Below are 19759 nucleotides of genomic sequence, written 5' to 3'. Positions count from 1 at the left end.
GCATCTGCAGTGTTTCCTTTTGTTTTGGGTCAAGTTTATTGTCCCACATAGTCAATTAACTTTCCTATTCATTATATAAAGAACAAAGAACAATACAGCACAGGAACAAGCCATTTGGCCTTCCAAACCTGTACCGGTCATGACCCTCAGCACTTTCTAGTGACGCATCCCTCTATACCCATCCTATCCATGGGTTAGTCGAGATGTCTTTTGTCCAGATTAACTCTATTTGCCATTTCTCTGCCGAATTCTCCAACCTATCTATGTCCTGTTGTATCCTCTGACAATCCTCAATACTATCTGCCACTCCACCAACCATGGTGCCAACTGTGAACTTACTAATCAGACCAGCTAGTTTCCTCCAAATCGTTTATGTATACTACAAACAACAGAGGCCCCAGCACAGATCCCTGTTGAACACCGCTAGTCACAAACTTCCATTCAGAAAAACACCCTTCTAATGCTACGCCTTGCCTTCTGTGACCGAGCCAGTTCTGTATTGATCTTGCCATCTCACCTCTGATCCCGTGTGACTTTACCTTTTGTACCAGTCTGCCATGAAGCAGCTTGTCAAAGGCCATGTAAACAATCCACCGCCCTACCCATATCAATCATCTTTGTCACCTCCACAAAAAACTCGATCAAGTTAGTGAGGCACGACCTGCCCTTCACAAAGCCATGCTGTCTATCACTAATGAGTCCATTTGTTTCCAAATGCGTATAAATCCTATCCCTGAGAATTCTCTCCAATAATTTACCAACTACCGACGTGTGGCTCACCGGCCTATAGTTTCCTGGATTAACCCTACCATCTTTCTTAAATAGCAGTACCACATTAGCTATTCTCCAGTCTTCTGGGATATCACCTGTAGCCAATGAGGATACAAAGATGTCAGTCAAGGCTCCAGCAATTTCCTCCCTTGCTTCCCTTAGTATTCTGGAGTAAATCCCAGCTGGCCCAGAAGACATATCTATCTAAATGTCTTTTAAAACACCCAATACCTCCTACTTTTTGATGTCAATATGACCCAGATTGCCCACACACCCGACCCAAGAAACATCTTATAGATTCAAACATGTCAAACAGCTATTTGGGCAAGGTGTCTGCATGGGTATCCTCCAGGTGCTCCGGTTTCCTCCTACAAGTCCCGAAAATGTGCTGTTAGGTAATTTGGGCATTCTGAATTCTCCCTCAGTGTACCCGAACAGGTGCCGGAATGTAGAGATTTTCACAGCAACTTCATTGTTGTGTTAATGTAAGCCTACTTGTGACAATAAAGATTATTATTATTACATGAAGTCTTTCGCACCTACATATCTATAACCCAGTGTGAAACAGCAGCTTCAGGAAAAGAGGAAAGACAAGGAAAAGAGGAATGACGAGGGAAACAAAAAATGTTACTCGCTGATTATTAGAAACCAGTGAGTGTGAATTTACTGAAAATAGTTAATTTCCAGGAACACTAGTGTAATACAACTGAAATATAGTCACACCTTATTATGTTTCCAAATATATTCCATCAATCTAATAAAATGCACTCACTGTTTTAAAATTATACTGTATAAATAAGTATTTTCATAGAATCATAGAATTCCGACAGTGCAGAAAGAGGTCATTCAGTTAATCGAGTCTGCACCTGAAACAGCATCCTACCTGGGCTCACTACCTCGCCCTATTCCCGTAATCCCACCTAACCTGCACATTTTTGGACACTAAGGGGCAATTTTAGCATGGCCAATCCACCTAACCTGCACATCTTTGGACTGTGGGAGGAAACCGGAGCACTCAGAGGAAACCTATGTAGACATGAGGAGAAAGTGCAAATTCCACATGGACAGTCACCCAAAGATGGAATTGAACGCGGGTCCCTGGCACTGTGAGGCAGCAGTGCTGACCATTGTGTCACCGTGACGCCCTTAGATACACTCAGAAATAAAGCTAAGAACGTCTTGCCCTACTAATTGCAGTACTTTGCAAGCTGTTTTCTCTTTGATTAGAGATATACCATACTTACTTACAGTCAATGATTCACCCTCATACCTGTCAGTTTTGCATATTGGCTGAAAACATCAAAAGGACTGGGACCCATCAGAATAAATGTGTCAATTATCCCACACTCAGACATCCAGCGAACGTCTGTTCTAGGCAACACGTCAACATCTGTCTTTAATTTCTTTGTCTTGCACAATGCACTCTATAAAAATTGTATTTAGTTATTAGTTCATTGATGTCAAAACCTTGTGAATTCAGTCAGAGTTCCTTGAGTATATTTCTATTCCACTGCCTTCATCCAAATGCTGCCAATTAACTGTAGACCAATGTTTCCCAAACATTCTCATAGCAGTTCATGTCCACTAATTATAACTGTTGCTGGTAAGTTTGGCAAACAATGGTCATCTGCGAGCTTGCAGAATGCAAGTTATATGTGCAGAAAATGTAATAAATTTTACTATATTTCACACTTCCTTATGATGAGAACAAGTTTTCTTTTTATATTATCTAAATGTGTAAAAAATAATCAAGAATTGCGATGGTTTATTTATTTGCTCTGGGTATCACTGATCTCTTCATCGTATTCCAGACTTTATTCCATTGTGCAGTAGTTTCAACTATGTCACTAGCAAATCTATGCTCACTTTGTTCAATCCCAGCCATTAGTACTGGTTGATGGATAAATGCTGGCCAGGATACTGGTGAGAACCAGCTGACAAGGCTGGACGTTTCACCTGAAGAATACACCTCTAAATGTTCAGTACTCGCTCAGAATTGCAGTGAAGTGTTATCCTAGAAATACTCAACGTTTTCTGACTCAAGAGATGAGAGAGCAACCACTGAGCCATGACTGAGACATAAATATCCCTAAGGAGGATCTGTGCGTACTAGCAAACATTTGACGGGTTGAAAGCAGAGGCAGTGTTTTTTAAATGCTTTTAAATGTCAAACCTGACCCAGGCAACACATTAGCCAACTGATTCAGTGGCCCAACATCATTGACTTTGTCTACATATATGTTTCTGGAACCCACCTCTTCATTCACCTGAGGAATGAGCTGTGCTCCAAAAGCTAGCGATTCAAAACAAACATGTTAGACTTTAACCTGGTATTGTAAGACTTCTTACTATTTAACTAAGTCAAGAAGATTTGTCAGGCGTGCTAGATGTTCCTTATATCAATAATTATGTTGGACCACTGCATCAGTGCTCACCCTAGTCCAACGCCGGCATCTCCACATTATGGCTTAGTTAAAGACATTATACACAAAGTCGGCAGTAGCACAGCCTGGTGTAGGCAATGCATGGTGATGGCCACACGCTGGTCAACTGTGTCAGCTCACAGGCTAACTAGATAGAGTGTAACTCTCAGGCAGATGTCCTTGAATTATGGGGAGATGCCATCTCCCTTTGTGACACCAAAGTCTACTTTGACAGACCATATAAACCTAGCAGATATGTTATATTTTCCTACTGAGATGGAATAGCAATGTGGATAACTGAGGCTATTGGTATGGGTGGAGCTATTACTATAAGCCACCTCCCAAAATTGACTTTGTCTCTCATCATCACAATTCTATCGCATCACTGCGTTAAATTTCATCTGCCACCTGGCTACTAATTTCAATATTCAAATCCTCTTGTAGTGTTCCTTCACTGTTGCTAAGCCAGAATGCTGGAACTCCCTCCCTAACAGCACTGTGGATGAACCTGCACCCCTTAGTCTGCAGCGGTTTAAGAAAGCAGCTAACCACCACCCTTTGAAGGACAAATAGATATAGGCATTGTTTCCCGCCCCTGCTCCAAACACCACTTCCTAATTAAAGTAAGGAATATCTCCCCTATCAGGGTATGTAAAATCCCCTTGGCACTTGACAAAGAGGACCAGAGACGTTCCCCTGATGTCCTTGTCCAGCACAACTAACACAGATTGCCTGGCCATTTGTCTCATCGTTGTTGGTGGGGCCTTGCAGTGTATAAACTTTCCTAACATTACACCAGTGACTACACTTCAAAAATATTCCCGTAATCCCACCTAACCCGTACAGCGCTAGTGACATCCTGAGATCATGAAATGCAAAATATTTTTTTTCTTTATGATATTTTCCTCAAATTGGGACATTACACCCAGCATGAAACAGTACCCATTGTAACATCCATCAATTATTATTTAACACACAATCACAGTATATGTACCCACCTTACTATCTGTGTTCATGCTGATATCCACCAATGTCTCAGAAGCATTCAGCCAGAAAATCCCCATTGTTTGCTTTGGTTTGTGTGCAAGGAGAAGAGGTACAGAACCATATACACTCATTCGGCTGTACAGTTTACATGCACATATATCCAGGTTATAAAGCCTGTAGGGTTCTTCCTGACTGCAAAGATTGAGATTAATAAACCAATAATAGGTAAAATAAGCAAAATACTGCAGATGCTGGAATATACCCCCTCTCTCCCCCATCTTCACCACGGACATATCGGAGGGTACTATCCCCCCCTCCCCCACTGTCATCGGGGCTCACCCCTCCCTCAATCCCTCCACCACACAAAAGGGGAACCTGCTGTATCATAACTTATCTGCTGTACCCCCATCCACCGTTGCTGCTCTTTTCCTTCTAGGTGGTAGAGGTCACGGATTTGTAAGGTTTCAAAGCAGCCACTTCAGTGCTCTCTGACAGTGCCCACTTCAGTGCCTCCTGAGTGATCATCACAACTGGTTCTCATTTTTGACACCATGTCAACTGGGTGAGAGGATAAAGCATAGGCGAGTGTTATGGTGTCAAGCCCAGTAAGTATATGTTAATATATTATAATGTATGGAAATCCTTTCTGGAAGGGAACCTGACCATGTCATCGGGAGTTTTTGGGGGGGGGGGGGGGGGGGGGGGGGGGGGGGGGGGGGGGGGGGTGGAAGAGATCTCAAACTGAGATCTCACCGGCGAAATCCCATTATTGCCCTCTCTTCAGATTTATAATGGGATTGGCGCCTACAGCAAAAGGGCCCACAAAATCCCAGCCAAAGTTTTGAGGTTGTTTGTCTCTTCATAAGAACTAAAGAGAGGGAGAATGTGTTGGATCTTAAATTGTAGCTGAGAAATTGCACCAAGATGTAGCAACCTTAAGAACAAAATACAAATAGCCTAGTGTGTGAGTGGGGTTGTTTGCACTGAGACAATACATGTGTTGGATAGGTTTTAAAAAAGGGTTTAAGATGGAAGAGAAAGGTCACAGTCTAAAGTTGTTGAGCTCAGTGTTGAGTCCTGAGGGCTGTAATATGCCTATTCGGAAGATGATTGGTGTATTTTTCATAATTGTTTTGACCCCAATTGTTCACATCCAATATTATATGTTTAGTACCCATGACTCACTGCAGCTGTGCATTGGTCACTTCCCAAAGAGTCAGTTTGGAAGAAGCATGTAATTGTCTCACACAAATCAGGTCTCAACCCCATGTCCAGATTGGCCCAGATCTCACCTGGGATTATAGTTCTACTTTTACAACTGGCTCTAGCGCCATATAGTGAGTGGAAATGGTGGGGGAAGTTTTTTTCCTCAGACATGACTGAAGTGATAGACACGTAATGTAAGGACAAGTGAAGTGAGATGCATGCTGAATGCACACAACATTGACTGTGAGAGCCATGCGCTCCCTCTGTGCCCAAAGTGTAATTATTTATTTTGTTTTTACCATTTGAAGAAATGATAGTTTAATTAATATATAAATGATTAAGCCTTTTCTATAACACATTCTGAAATATTCAATGTGCATTGAATGTATTTAATCTTATTCATGGGGTCATGGTTAGTGACAAGACTGGTTTCAATCTTGCGGCCCACTGAGATGAAGGAGGGCGTTCATGCAGCCCACTCACTCCCCAAGGTTGTCCATCACTGGGTTAAAGCAAAGGAAGTTGGGAAGCAACTCAACCTGCAATCTGGCAACTGACATCAATGGCCCTGTCCCTGCCCAGAGGTAAATCGATCATTATCCTAAACTCTTCATTTTTGTGAGTTATATAGAATGCTAAATTTCAATGAATCTCAATTGCAGAAACATTCTATTTGACAAATTTGATCTCTATGAGCCGAAGACAAGCTGATAAGTTAGTCCTGATTGATTTTGATTAATTCATCCTAAATTGAACTGGAGCAGATGATGCGGATTGTTCTGGTTCTGGGAGAATCTGCTGCACAGGCAATTGTTACCGTTACGAGACTCGTAGGTTACTCCCCCCAAATGTGGCAATTCCCACCTCGTAGCCTTCAGTCGCAAATTCTCTGTGTGCTCCGGAATTCCATAAACATGCTCAAACCCATGTAGTGAGAAATCCAATCCAATGGATGTAGGGCCTATTAATGGAAAAAATATATTGTAAGGGAATTCAGACATCTTAAAGAGCCTCCATATCATTTGTTCTTTTAAAATTCACTTACTTTTTAAAGAAAACACTTTCTTTCCAGAAGACAGAGCCCCAACTGCCCCCGCCCAGAAAGGTAACCATATTTTCTTCTTCCTATTCCAACAGGCCTCATTAGACTTGACTCCTCAGTATAGTAATCTCTGCTCCCTCAACCACCTATTACCCAGCTCCTAACTTCTCCTTAGCCCAATGCTAGTTTTGTCACCAACTGCATTTGCTGTTCTACCCCTCCCATAATCAAAATAACTGTTTTGAACTTTCTCCTTAAAACCTTCATGGTTGACCTCAAAGTAATTTCCAGCGGCCATCCACCTCTGCTGCTCTTTTCCTTCTAGGTGGTAGAGGTCACGGATTTGTAAGATTCTTCAAAGCAGCCATGCTGCAATGACATCTTGTAGATGGTAAACGCTGCAGTGCATCTTGTAGATGGTAAACGCTGCAGTGCATCTTGTAGATGGTAAACGCTGCAGTGCATCTTGTAGATGGCAAACGCTGCAGTGCATCTTGTAGATGGCAAATGCTGCAGTGCATCTTGTAGATGGTAAACGCTGCAGTGCATCTTGTAGATGGTAAACGCTGCCCACTGTGTTCCGGTAGTGGAAGAAGTGAATGATGTTTTCTCAACATCTACTCTGGATCCCATGAAATCAGATGGCATCAGGTCAAACACGAACAAGGAAACTTCCTGCTGATTACTTGATGCGTGCATGGACTGCTAGAGTATCTGAGGAGTTATGAAAGATACAGAACATAAGCGAATATTCTCACTTCTGATCTTATGTCCATTGATCACAGAATGTTTACTTATTAATAATAATCTTATTGTCACAAGTAGGCTCACCATCCTGACTTGGAAGAATAACTATAATATAATAATCTCTATTATCACAAGTTGGCTGGCATTAACACTGCAATGAAGTTACTGTGCAAAGCCCCGAATCGCCACATTCCAGCGCCTGTTCGGGTACGCGGAGGGAGAATTCAGAATGTCCAAATTACCTAACAGCACGTCTTTCGGGACTTGTGGGAGGAAATGGGAGCACCCGGATGAAACCCATGCAGACACAGGGAGAACGTGCAGACTCCACACAGACAGTGACCCAAGCCGGGAATCGAAACCTAGGACCCTGGTGCTGTGAAGCAACAGTGCTAACCACTGTGCTACCATTGTGTGGGAGGCCATTCATTCCATCGAGTCTGCATTGGCTCTCTGAAAGAGCATTCTGTCTTGTCTCGATAACCTTGCATATTCTTTCTTTTCAGATAGCAATCCTTTTGAATACCTCGATCAAACCTGCCACCACTCCCATCTAAGGGTGTGTGCTCCAAACTCCAACCATCCTCTGGGTGAAAAATCTTTTCCTCACATTACTTCTTTTCCTTTTGAAGGAGGAATGGTCACTGATGAAGTAGCTGAAGATGATTGGATGTAGGACACAACCCTGAGGAATTTCTGCAGCAATGTCCCAATGTATATATTTCCTGCAGTTGCTACTCCTGTTATTTACACAAAACATAAAATCAGGACAGAACTAGACTTTACGCTCCTGGAGCCTGCTCCACCATTCAATACGATTAGGGCTGATTGTTGGCATTAACTCCACTTTCCCGCCTGCTCTCCATATCACTGGTGCCCAGAGACATCAAGCATCCGTCTATCCCAGCCTTAAATAGATTCAATGATGGAGCATTCGCAACCATCTCGGATAGAGAATTCTAAGGATTTAAAACCCTCTGAGTGACATTTTGCATCCTAAATGATTGGCCACTTATCCTGAGATAAGTGTCCTCATGTTCCAGATTCACCAGCCAAGGGGGTCGGAGAATCCAGCCCAAGGAGTGCATTCTACAGTGGGCCAAGCAGACACGGAGCTGTAAGTGAGAGAACAGTATCCTGCGGGTTTACCAAGACCTGAGGATCACAAGTTCCTCGTGTCTTAATAAAGCTCATAGTCTCAAAGTTGGAGAAGATGCTTTATTGTGAATTTGTTCTGTCTTCAGAGCTTAACTTACGGCTACCTCAAATGCTGCCTGCCTGTGTCTGTGTCCTGCTACGAGTTCTGCCTTCCGTGAAGTGTGTCCTCACTTCCTGTCTCTGTGTATTTATAGCTCTCCCGTGCTCCCTCTAGTGCTTGCTCAGTTGTATTGCATCTACTCAGATCTACAATCACCACACTGAGTGCAGAGGTGGCCAGGAGAAGAGCAGGCTTCAACCAAATTAGGTCGATCCTTTTTAAGAAAAATGTGAAGTTCGGACTGTTGTATCCGGCCCATCTCTGGGTCACGCACGAGGAACAGCACTTTTATTTTGAGTCGCCTGAGGACGCGCTGGACTTCGCGAAAAGGAAATGACTTGTGGTGGACTGAGAATATTTGAACTTTGCTGCAACGTTCTTGTTTTTTTTTTGTTTTTCTGTTCTTCATTTTAAAAAAAGTTTCGAATTTTTTGTTTGTGGAAGCTGTTTGTAATGCCTTTTGCATTGATTTGGGACTAGTGGTAGAACTGAGTGAGTTAAGGTTTTCATTTGCACTGTTGGGGGGTGGAGGTGTGCTTGTTTAGATCTTGGTGTTTTTCTGTCGGGCAATTGTGTGGGGATTGTTTGATGTTGGAGTATGTTTGTATAAGCCGGGGGGCGGGGGACAATAGGTGGGAGACTATCCGGCGCTGGCAATGGGGCCCACCAAGCTAGCTATGCGGGCTAGCTCACGGAAGCGCAGTGGGTGGGTGTGCATATGTTCAGTTTATTAAAGGAGTTGGGTTCCAGAGTGTTGATACTAGGGGAGAAGGGGAGATAAATGTTCTGATGACGAGGGAGGGACTTGGGCTAAGGGACAGAGTAGGTTGGGAGTGGAGGCTGCCTGGGGGCGGGCCGGTGGAGGCGCGGAGCATGGGCTGGAGGCGGGCCCAAAAAAGGGGATGGCTGATCAGCGGGGGTGGGGGGAAGTGAGCCCCCCAACTAGGCTGCTCACCTGGAATGTTCGAGGGTTAAATAGGCCAGTCAAGAGGGCACGTGTGTTCGCGCATCTTAGGGCTCTGAAGGCGGACGTGGTCATGTTGCAGGAGAGTAACTGACCGGGTTACACTGAGGAAAGGCTGGGTCAGTCAGGTCTTTCATTCGGGACTGGATTCAAAGACTGGAGGAGTCGCGATCCTGATCAATAAGCGGGTGGTGTTTGAGGCGGGTAGAATAGTTTCGGATGTGGGAGGTCAGTACATTATGGTCAGTGGGAAACTGGAGGGGGCGCAGGTGGTATTAGTAAATATGTATGCGCCAAATTGGGATGATGTGGAGTTTATAAAGAGGATGCTGGGGAAGATACTGGACCTGGATTCGCACAGGTTGGTCATGGGAGGGGACGTCAACACAGTTATTGACCCTGGCTTGGACCAATCAAGCTCGAAAACGGGCAGGGTGCCAGCAATGGCAGAGCACGAAAAAGGTTTATGGAGCAGATGGGGGGGGGGGAGGATCCATGGAGATTCACAATCTAGACCATGCTCCGCAGTGGGTGACCTGCAAATTAGTAAAGACTGTAACCAGCACCCGCAATGGAGGTTAGATGTGGAACTTTTGGCTGACAAAGGGGTATGAGAGCGGCTGAGGAAATGTATTCAGAACTACCTGTAGGTCAATGACACAGGGGAAATTTCAGCAGCGGCGGTCTGGGAAGCACTGAAGGCGGTGAGCTGATCTCAGTACGGGCCCATAGGGAGAAGGTGGACAGGGCAGAGATGGACCGACTGGTAAAGGAGGATTACGGATCGATAGGAGGTATGCAGAGACCCCAGAGGCAGGGAATTTAAGGGAACGGCGGAAGCTTCAGGCGGAGTTCGGTTTGTTAACCACAGGGAGCACAGTGGAGCAGCTGAGAAAGTCGAGGTGGGCGATTTATGAGCATGGAGAGAAGGCCAGCAGAAATCTTGCACAGCAGCTTAGAAAGAGGGAGGCAGCCAGGGAGATAGGGAAAGTAAATGACGGAGATGGGAACCTGTTTAGAGATTCAGCAGGGGTGAAATAAAGAGTTTAGGATTTTTACAGTAGGCTCTACAGGTCGGAACCCCCTACGGGGCCGGAGGGGATGAGGCACTTCTTGGAGGGGCTGAATTTCCTAAAGGTGGATGGGGAGCTGGTTAAGTGCTGGGGACCCCGATCGAGTTGGAAGAGATAGTGGCGGGTCTGAAGACTATGCTGTCGGGTAAAGCCCCGGGGCAGGATGGGTACCCAATAGAGTTTTATAAACAGTTCTCTGGGATATTGGGGCCAGTGGTGATGAGGATGTTCAATGAGGCAAGGGAAAGAGGGGTGCTGAAAAGGCTTTTGATCGAGTAGAATGGGATTATCTGTGGGAGGTACTGGGACTGTTCGGAATTGGGCAGGGCTTTATTGACTGGGTCAGGTTGCTGTATGAGGCTCCTATGGCAAGCGTACAGACGAATAGGACAACATCGGACTAATTTAGACTGCACTGGGGGACGAGACAGGGATGCCCCCTCGCCCCACTGTTCTTCGCGCTAGCTATAGAGCCGTTGGCAATTGCTCTGAGAGCCTCAAGGGGCTGGAAGGGGCTGGTCTTGGGGGGTGGTGGAGCACAGAGTCTCGCTCTATGCAGACGACTTGCTTCTGTATCAATCGGACCCAATAGAGGCGATGGAAGAAATCATGAGGATTCTAGGGGAATTCAGCTGGTTTTCGGGGTGTAGGCTAAATATGGGTGTGGTAGTCTGTGTAGAGGTATTACGGTACCTAGTAATGCGGGAACACCATTGGTAAATAACGTATGCTTGCTATTGGTCGAGCCTGTATAGTAGCTCCGCCCTGCAAGGCAGGGTATAAGAGCCTGTGCCGCCCCAGCAGCTTCCTTTCTGTATCTGAGCTCCTGGGGGAAACATCTAGCTTATTAAAGCCTTCAGTTGTACTCGCTTTAGTAGTCATTGATTGTGCATCAATTTAATAAGCTAGATTTAAAGAATGGAGCTCCGATTCAAGCCGGAGCGTCAGCCCCCACGCAGTAAACTCGGCGGCGACTTTCAAGCACTGGCTAGCGTGCTTCAACGGTTACCTCGGAACGGCAGAACACACACACACAAGAGAATAGAAACTGTAGATCCTGCATTCCAGGGTGAGCCCAGAAGTCTACATTCTCATCAAGGATGCGGATGACTTCGATACCGCGATGGAGTTGCTGAAAGGACATTACATTCGCCCTGTGAATCAGGTCTACGCCCGGCATCTACTAGCAACAAGGCGGCAAATTCCTGGTGAGTCACTAGAAGAATTCTACCGTTCGCTCCTAGTGTTGGGGAGAAACTGCAGCTGCTCGCAAGTTTCAGCAAACGACCACACTGAACTGTTGATTCGGGACTCTTTCGTTGCGGGTATGCTGCCCTCTCAAATCCGCCAGCGTTTGCTGGAAAAAGAAACTCTAGGACTCAAGGAGGCACGGGCCCTTGCCGGCTCCCTGGATGTGGCCTCCCGAAACGCCCACGCCTATGCCCCCGACCGCGCGGTAGCCCCCTGGGCAGCGTGGAATCCCTCTGCAGCCGGCTCCGAGGCAATGCCCCACATCCCCCCACAAGCTTGTGCTGCAAGACGGCCCGGCAACCCCGGGGGGCCCCGCTGATATTTTTGCGGGCAGGCCAAACACCCCCGACAGCGCTGCCCAGCCCGTTCATCCACCTGTAAAGGGTGCGGCAAAAAGGGCCATTTCGTGGCGGTATGCCAGGCCCGGGCGGTCGCTGCGGTCTCCGGAAGCGAATGCGGACCGCCACTACAACCCTCTCCACGGGCACCGTGCGGCCAGCGACCGCTGCCATCTTCCTCCTCCAGGGCTATGTGTGGCCTCCGGGCGCCGCCATCTTGTTCCGCGGACGCCGAGTGCGATGGATGGATGGGCGCCGCCACTTTGTGCACCCAAGGCCATGTGCAACCAGTGAGCGCCACCATCTTGAATGGACTCCCAGGACCTCAGTGCAGATGACCACACACTGCCGACGAGAACACCAGCTGCTGCCATGATTAGCCTCGAATCATGCCAGTCTCGGCCTCGAACACTCTCAACTGCTACAACAACGGTGCTAATCAACGGACACGAGACGTCCTGCTTAACTGACTCTGGGAGCACGGAGAGCTTCATACACCCCGACATGGTAAGGCGCTGTTCTCTCCCCGTCCACCCTGTCAATCAAAAAATCTCCCTGGCCTCCGGTTCCCACTCAGTAGAGATAAAGGGGTTCTGTGTAGCACGCCTCACGGTCCAGGGAAGGGAATTCAAAAATTACCGCCTCTACGTCCTTCCCCACCTCTGCACGGCCACACTCCTAGGGTTAGACTTCCAGTGCAACCTCCAAAGTCTAACTTTCAAATTCGGCGGCCCTATACCCCCTTTCACTGTCTGCAGCCTCGCAACCCTCGAGGTCGATCCGCCTTCCCTGTTTGTGAACCTCACCCCGGATTGCAAACCCGTCGCCACCAGGAGCAGACTGTACAGTGTCCAGGACCGGATCTTTATTAGGTCAGAGGTCCAACAGCTACTGAGGGAAGGAGTCATTGAAGCTAGCAACAGTCCCTGGAGAGCTCAAGTAGTGGTGGTAAAGACCGGGGAGAAGAATAGGATAGTCATCGACTACAGTCAGACCATCAACAGGTTTACGCAGCTGGACGCGTACCCTCTCCCCCGCATATCCGACTTGGTAAACAGGATCGTGCAATACAAGGTCTTTTCCACGGTGGACCTTGACTGTCTGACCAATAGACCACAGTCAGTAAGAATGAACACCAACTCCTCCTCCACAATAGTCCTCAATACCGGTGCCCCGCAAGGCTGCGTACTTAGCCCCCTACTCTACTCCCTGTTACACACGACTGCATGGAAAAACTTGGTTCCAACTCCATCTATAAGTTTGCTGACGATACGACCATAGTGGGCCGGATCTCGAATAACGACGAGTCCGAATACAGGAGGGAGATAGAGAACCTAGCGGAGTGGTGTAACGACAACAATCTCTCCCTCAATGCCAGCAAAACTAAAGAGCTGGTCATCGACTTCAGGAAGCAAAGTACTGTACACACCCCTGTCAGCATCAACGGAGCCGAGGTAGAGATGGTGAGCAGTTTCAAATTCCTAGGGGTGCACATCACCAAAATCTATCCTGGTCCACTCACGTCGACGCTATCACCAAGAAAGCACACAGCGCCTATACTTCCTCAGGAAACTAAGGAAATTCGGCATGTCCACATTAACCCTCACCAACTTTTACAGATGCGCTATAGAGAGCATCCTATCGGGCTGCATCACAGCCTGGTATGGCAACTGCTCGGCCCAGGACCGCAAGGAACTTCAGAGAGTCGTGAATACCGCCCAGCCCATCACACGAACCTGCCTCCCATCCATTGATTCCATCTACACCTCCCGCTGCCGGGGGAAAGCGGGCTTACTCACTCTTCCAAATTCTTCCATCGGGCAGGAGATTCAGAAGTCTGAGAACACGCACGAACAGACTCAAAAACAGCTTCTTCCCCACTGTCACCAGACTCCTAAATGACCCTCTTATGGACTGACCTCATTAACACTACACCCTGTGTGCTTCATCCGATGCCAATGCTTATGTAGTTACATTGTATATATTGTGTTGCCCTATTATGTATTCTCATGTATTTTCTTGAATTCTGTTTAATTCCCTTTTCTTCCCATGTACTGAATGATCTGTTGAGCTGCTTGCAGAAAAATACTTTTCACTGTACCTTGGTACACGTGACACAAATCCAATCCAATCCAGTCCACCTACCACCAGCTCCCCATCCACACGAGTCACCGCAAGTACACCGCCTTCAAGGCAGATGGGTGGCTCTACCACTTTTTAAGGGTTCTTTTCGGTGTCACTAACGGGGTCTCGGTCTTCCAGCAAGAGATGGACCGAATGGTTGACTGATACGGTTTATGGGCAACATTCCCGTATCTCGAAAATGTCACCATCTGCGGCCACGATCAGCAGGACCAAGACACCAACCTCCGTAAATTCCTCCAGACTGCAAAAATCCTTAACCTTATGTATAACAAGGATAAATGCGTGTTTAGCACCGACTGTCTAGCCATCCTCGGCTATGTAGGGCGAAATGGAGTGATAGGCCCCGACTCGGAACTCATGCGCCCCCTATGGAGATTCCCCTCCCTCACTGCTCCAAGACCCTGAAGCGCTGCCTAGGTTTTTTTTCTTACTACGCCCAGTGGGTCCCCAACTATGCAGGCAACGGCCGTCCTTTGATCCAATCCACAGTCTTTCGCATGTCGATAGAGGACCGCCAGGTCTTCAGCCGCATCAAAGCAGATATTGCAAAGGCCACGATGCATGTCATCGACGAGTCCCTCCCCTTCCAGGTCGAGAGCGACAGGTCCAACGTAGCTCTGGCAGCCACCCTCAACCAAGCAGGCAGACCCGTGGCCTTCTTCTCACGTATCCTCCATGCTTCCGAAATCCGCCACTCCTCAGTCGAACAGGAGGCCCAGGTCATAGTAGAAGCTGTGCGACACTGGAGGCATTACCTGGCCGGCAGGAGATTCACTCTCCTCACTGAGCATCGGTCGGTCACCTTCATGTTCGGTAATGCACAGCGGGGCAAGATAAAAAAACGATAAGATCTTGCGGTGGAGGATCGAACTCTCCACCTATGACTACGAGATCTTGTATCGTCCCAGAAAGCTAAACGAGCCTCCTGATGCCCTGTCCGTGCCGACGCACAAGTGGACCGCCTCCGAGCCCTCCACGAGGACCTCTGCCATCCGGGGGTCACTCGCTTCTTCCATTTTGTCAAGACCTGCAACCTGCCCTACTCTATCAAGGAGGCCAGGGCAGCCACCAGGAATTGCCAAATCTGCGCTGAGTGCAAGCCGCACTTCTACCGGCCAGAGAAAGCGCACGTAATAAGGCTTCCCATCCCTTTTATCGCCTCAGCATGGACTTCAAAGGTCCCCTCCCCTCCACCGACCGCAACACGTACTTCCTGAACGTGATTGACAAGTACTCCCGATTCCCATTCGCCAACCCCTGCCCCGACATGACCGCAACCATTGTCATCAGAGCCCTCCATAGCATCTTTACATTGTTTGGGTTCCCCGCTTACATACATAGTGATAGGGGGTCCTCCTTTATGAGCGACGAACTGCGTCAATTCCTGCTCAGCAAGGGCATTGCCTCGAGCAGGACGACTATTTACAATGGACAGGAAGAGAGGGAGAATGGAAAGGTCTGGAAGGCCGTCCTACTGGCCCTACGGTCCAGAAATCTCACAGTCTCCCGCTGGCAGGACGTCCTCCCGGATGACCTCCACTCCATCCGGTCCCTGCTCTGCACCACAACCAACCAAACACCTCATGAAAGTCTCCTGTTTTCCCCAGGAAGTCCTCCACTGGGACCTCGCTCCCGACCTGGCTGGCAGCCCCCGGACCCATCCTGCTCTGAAAACACGGGTGGGCGCACCAGTCGGACCTGTTGGTCGAGAGGGTCCATCTTCTCCACGCTAACCCCCAGTATGCCTACGTGGCATACCCCGACGACCGACAAGACACGGTCTCCCTACGAGATCTGGCGCCCGCCGGATCCCCGCGCACACCCCCGCCACCAGTCCCACCCCACCATCCCACCGGTGCACCTTACAGCTGCCCCCTTCCCAGGAGGATCAGTTCTTCCGCCGGGGCGGTCTAGGCCCCCCCCCCCCGCCCACCGACGCACCCGGCAGACGCTCCCTTCACAGGTCAATCAGCTCCCCCACTCGCACCGTCTTGGGGTGTTGAAGCTGCCACAGAGATCGAAACCACGCTCCCGGAGTCACAGACGCCCCGAGGCCTCCACCAGCGTCACCACCGAAACTTCGACAACCGCAGAGGATGACCAGGGCCCCCGATTAACGTGTAGATAGTTAATTGTAAAATTGTAAATAGTTACGATAATAAGGCAAAATGCTGTACGGAGGCATTACGGTACCTCCATAACCATAACTTCTACCACGTTACCATGTTGTAATACCAAGCCACCATCCCCGCCGGACTCTTTTTTTAACAGAGGGTGAATGTGGTAGTCTGTGTAGAGGTATTACAGTACCTAGTAATTCTGGAACACCATTGGTAGATAATGTATGCTTTCCATTGGTCGAGCCTGTATGGTAGCTCCACCCTGCAAGGCAGGGTATAAGAGCCCGTGCCGCCCCAGCAACTTCCTTTCTGTACCTGAGCTGCTGGGGAAACATCTAGCTTATTAAAGCCTTCAGTTGTACTACAACCTCGCTTTAGTAGTCATTGATTGTGCATCAATGGGGAAAAGTGAGATGTTTGAGGTGATTGGCGGAGCTGCCATTTAGATTAGTAGGGGGAAGCTTTAGGTACCCAGGCATTCAAGTGGCGCGGGAATGGGACCGGCTACATAAATTAAATTTGGCCCGACTTGTAGACCAAATGAAGGACGATTTTCCGAGATGGGACGCGCTTCCGTTTTCACTGGCGGGGAGGGTGCAGACGGTGAAGATGACAGTCCTCCCGAGATTCCCGTTTGTATTTCAGTGTCTCCCCATCTTTATTCCGCTTTTTAAAAACGGGTCAACAAAGCGATGACTGGCATTGTTTGGGCGGGCATGACCCCGCGAGTAAAGAAGGTAATGCTTGAGCGGAGTCGGGGAGAGGGCGGGCTGGCGCTGCCAAGTTTTAGTAACTATTACTGGCTGGCGAATATAGCCATGATCAGGAAGTGGGTGGTGGGGGAGGGTTCGGCATGGGAGTGTATGGAGGCGGCTTCATGCAAGGGCATCAGTCTGGGGCGTGGTAACTGCACCTTTCCCATTCCCGCTGGCACGGTACTCCATCAGCCCCGTGGTGGCGCTGAGATTCTGGGGGCAATGGAGGAGACATGTGGGAGCAGAGGGAGCATCGATCTGGTCCCCAATCTGTAATAATCACCGGTTTGCCCTGGGAAGTATGGATGGGGGGTTCCGGTTATGGTGGAGAGCAGGGATTGAGAGGATGAGGGAAATGTTTATAGAGGGGAGCTTTCCGAGTATGAGGGCGCTGGAGAAGTTTAGATTGGCGAGGGGAATTGAATTCAGGTACCTGCAGGTGCTGGACTTCCTACATAAACAGGTGTCAACCTTCCCGCTCCTACCGCTAAGAGGGATTCAGGACAGGGTAGTTTCCAGAGAGTGGGTAGGAGAAGGCAGCATCTCTGACATTTACAAGGAACTTATGTGGTCAGAGGAGACGCAGACCGAGGAGCTGAAGCGCAAATGGGAGGAGGAGCTGGGAGGTGAGATAGAGGATGGTCTATGGGCGTTGAGTAGAGTCAACGCGTCCGCAACATGTGCCAGGCTCAGCCTGATTCAATTCAAGGTCGTTCATCAGGCTCACATGACAGTGGCCCGGATGAGCAGATTCTTTGGGGTGGAAGACAGGTGTGCAAAATATGTGGGAGGACCAGCGAACTATGTCCACATGTTCTGGACATGTCTGAAGCTTAGGGTATTTTGGCAGGAGTTTGCAGATGTCATGTCCATGGTGTTAAAAACAAGGGTGGCACTGAGTCCAGAGGTGGCTATTTTCGGGGTGTTGGAAGACCCGGGAATCCAGGAGGAGAAAGTGGCAGATGTTCTAGCCTTTGCTTCCCTGGTAGCCCGGAGACGGATACTATTAGCTTAGAGGGACTCAAAGCACCCGAAGTCGAAGTCCTGGCTATCGGACATGGCTAGCTTTCTCTGTTTGGAGAAAATGAAGTTTGCCTTGAGAGGGTCACTGTTTAGGTTCATCCGGAGGTGGCAACCATTCGTCGACTTCTTCGCGGAAAATTAATCGTCAGCAGAAGGGTTAGTTTAGCTTAGAGCAGGGGGTTAATAAAGGTGGGACCTGTAAGGAAGGGAGACGGCTTTTGCACTATGTTTATAGCTTCATGTACATTGTTTATTTTGTTGTTGTTACAATACCAAAAATACTTCAATAAAATGTTTATTTAAAAAAAAACTGTGGTTGACTCTTAACTGCCCCCTCAAGGGCAATTAGATATGGGAAATAAATGCTGCACAGCATGGGACGCCCACGTTCCATGACGAATAAAGTAAATATATATTGTATGGTGGAGCCAGCTTAAGGAGCCATCTCTAGTCCTTTTTCTTAAGTTATTGTTGTTGCCAGGGACCTCAAGAGGCCAAAATGGATCATCCAATTGGCAATTCTGGTTGAAGATTGTTACAAATCCTTCAGCCTTGTCTTTTTCAATTATGTGGATGGGATAGTCATGCACCCTTCTCCTCCATAAAAGAACACAAGACGAACCAGGAGTCCAAAAGAGCGCGAGGAGCTGGGAGTTCAAAAGAGCGAGGGAGGAGAAGGATAAATACAAACACCGGTTCAGAAAGTGACATAGGGCCAACCAAAGCAGATGATTGGTGAGTAAGTCCTGGTGAGTATTTTCAATCTTTTAAACTAACTTATTGCTGAATACTAATGTAGGAACTAAAAAAAAAAGGAGTACATATTAGTACTGTACAATTATGATAGGAAGAAGAAACAGGGGCAGGAGCCACTCTGGCACGGGCCTAGCCCCTCAATGTGAGGGCTTGGCCCCTAAAGGTGCGGAGAACTTTGCACCTTTGGGGAGGCCCGACGCCAGAGTGGTTCACGCCACTCCGTCCCGCCGGGTAGGGGAGAATCCTGGCCAGGGTTCCTAGTTAATGTAAATCAGGCCCCTAACTAATGTAATTTTTTTTCAGAGAGTAACTCACTTAATCGAGAGGAACGCCATGGCAGGAGACCTCAGACCCGCGATATGTTTCTCCTGCACAATATGGGAAATTAGGGACGTTTCCAACGTACCTGGTGACCATGTGTGTAGCAGGTGTGTCCAAATGCAGCTTCAAGCTGAACGGATTTTGGAGCTGGAGCTGCGTGTCATCTCACTGTGGAGCATCCACGCTGCTGAGGAAGTCATGGATAGCACATTTAGTAAGGTGGTCACACCACAGGTGAGGATTGCACAGGCAAAAAGGGAATGGGTGACCATCAGGAACAGTAAAAGACTCAGGAACGTAGTCCAGGAGTCCCTATGGTCATCCCCCCTCTCAAAGAGAGATCTGAATATTGTTGAGGGATAGCCTCTCAGGGGAAAGCGGCAGCAGTCAAGTTATCGGCACCATGGGTGGCTCTGTGGCTCAAACAGGTGGGAGAAAAACAAGTGGCAGGACTATAGTGACAGGGGATTCAATCGTTAGAGACGCGGACAGACGCTTATTTAGCAGCAAACGTGAATCAAGGATGGCATGTTGCCTCCCTGGTGCCAGGGTACATGATACTACAGAGCAGCTGCAGGG

General features: G+C 48.2%; 1 protein-coding gene across 9 annotated transcripts in view; it reads right to left on the bottom strand.

The window, feature by feature from the left end:
• LOC119956134 (neutral alpha-glucosidase C-like) overlaps nucleotides 1–19759 on the bottom strand; it is a 232267-nt gene that overhangs the window by 98670 nt on the left and 113838 nt on the right. For all 9 annotated transcript variants that reach the window (XR_005458597.1, XM_038783039.1, XM_038783063.1 and 6 more), the window contains 3 exons: nucleotides 6252–6348; nucleotides 4193–4373; nucleotides 2042–2195 (listed from right to left, as the gene is read on the bottom strand). Coding sequence is in view for 8 of the 9 variants with exons in the window: in XM_038783039.1 (XP_038638967.1) it covers nucleotides 2042–2195; nucleotides 4193–4373; nucleotides 6252–6348 (432 nt within the window). In the remaining variant the exon portion in view is untranslated. The remainder of the gene's footprint in view (nucleotides 1–2041; nucleotides 2196–4192; nucleotides 4374–6251; nucleotides 6349–19759) is intronic.

This window comes from Scyliorhinus canicula, chromosome 2, assembly GCF_902713615.1.
Source record: "Scyliorhinus canicula chromosome 2, sScyCan1.1, whole genome shotgun sequence".
In the NCBI taxonomy this organism is placed as follows: domain Eukaryota; kingdom Metazoa; phylum Chordata; class Chondrichthyes; order Carcharhiniformes; family Scyliorhinidae; genus Scyliorhinus; species Scyliorhinus canicula.
The sequence above is the reverse complement of the archived record's forward strand: the minus strand, read 5'-3'. Positions and strand labels throughout refer to the sequence as shown.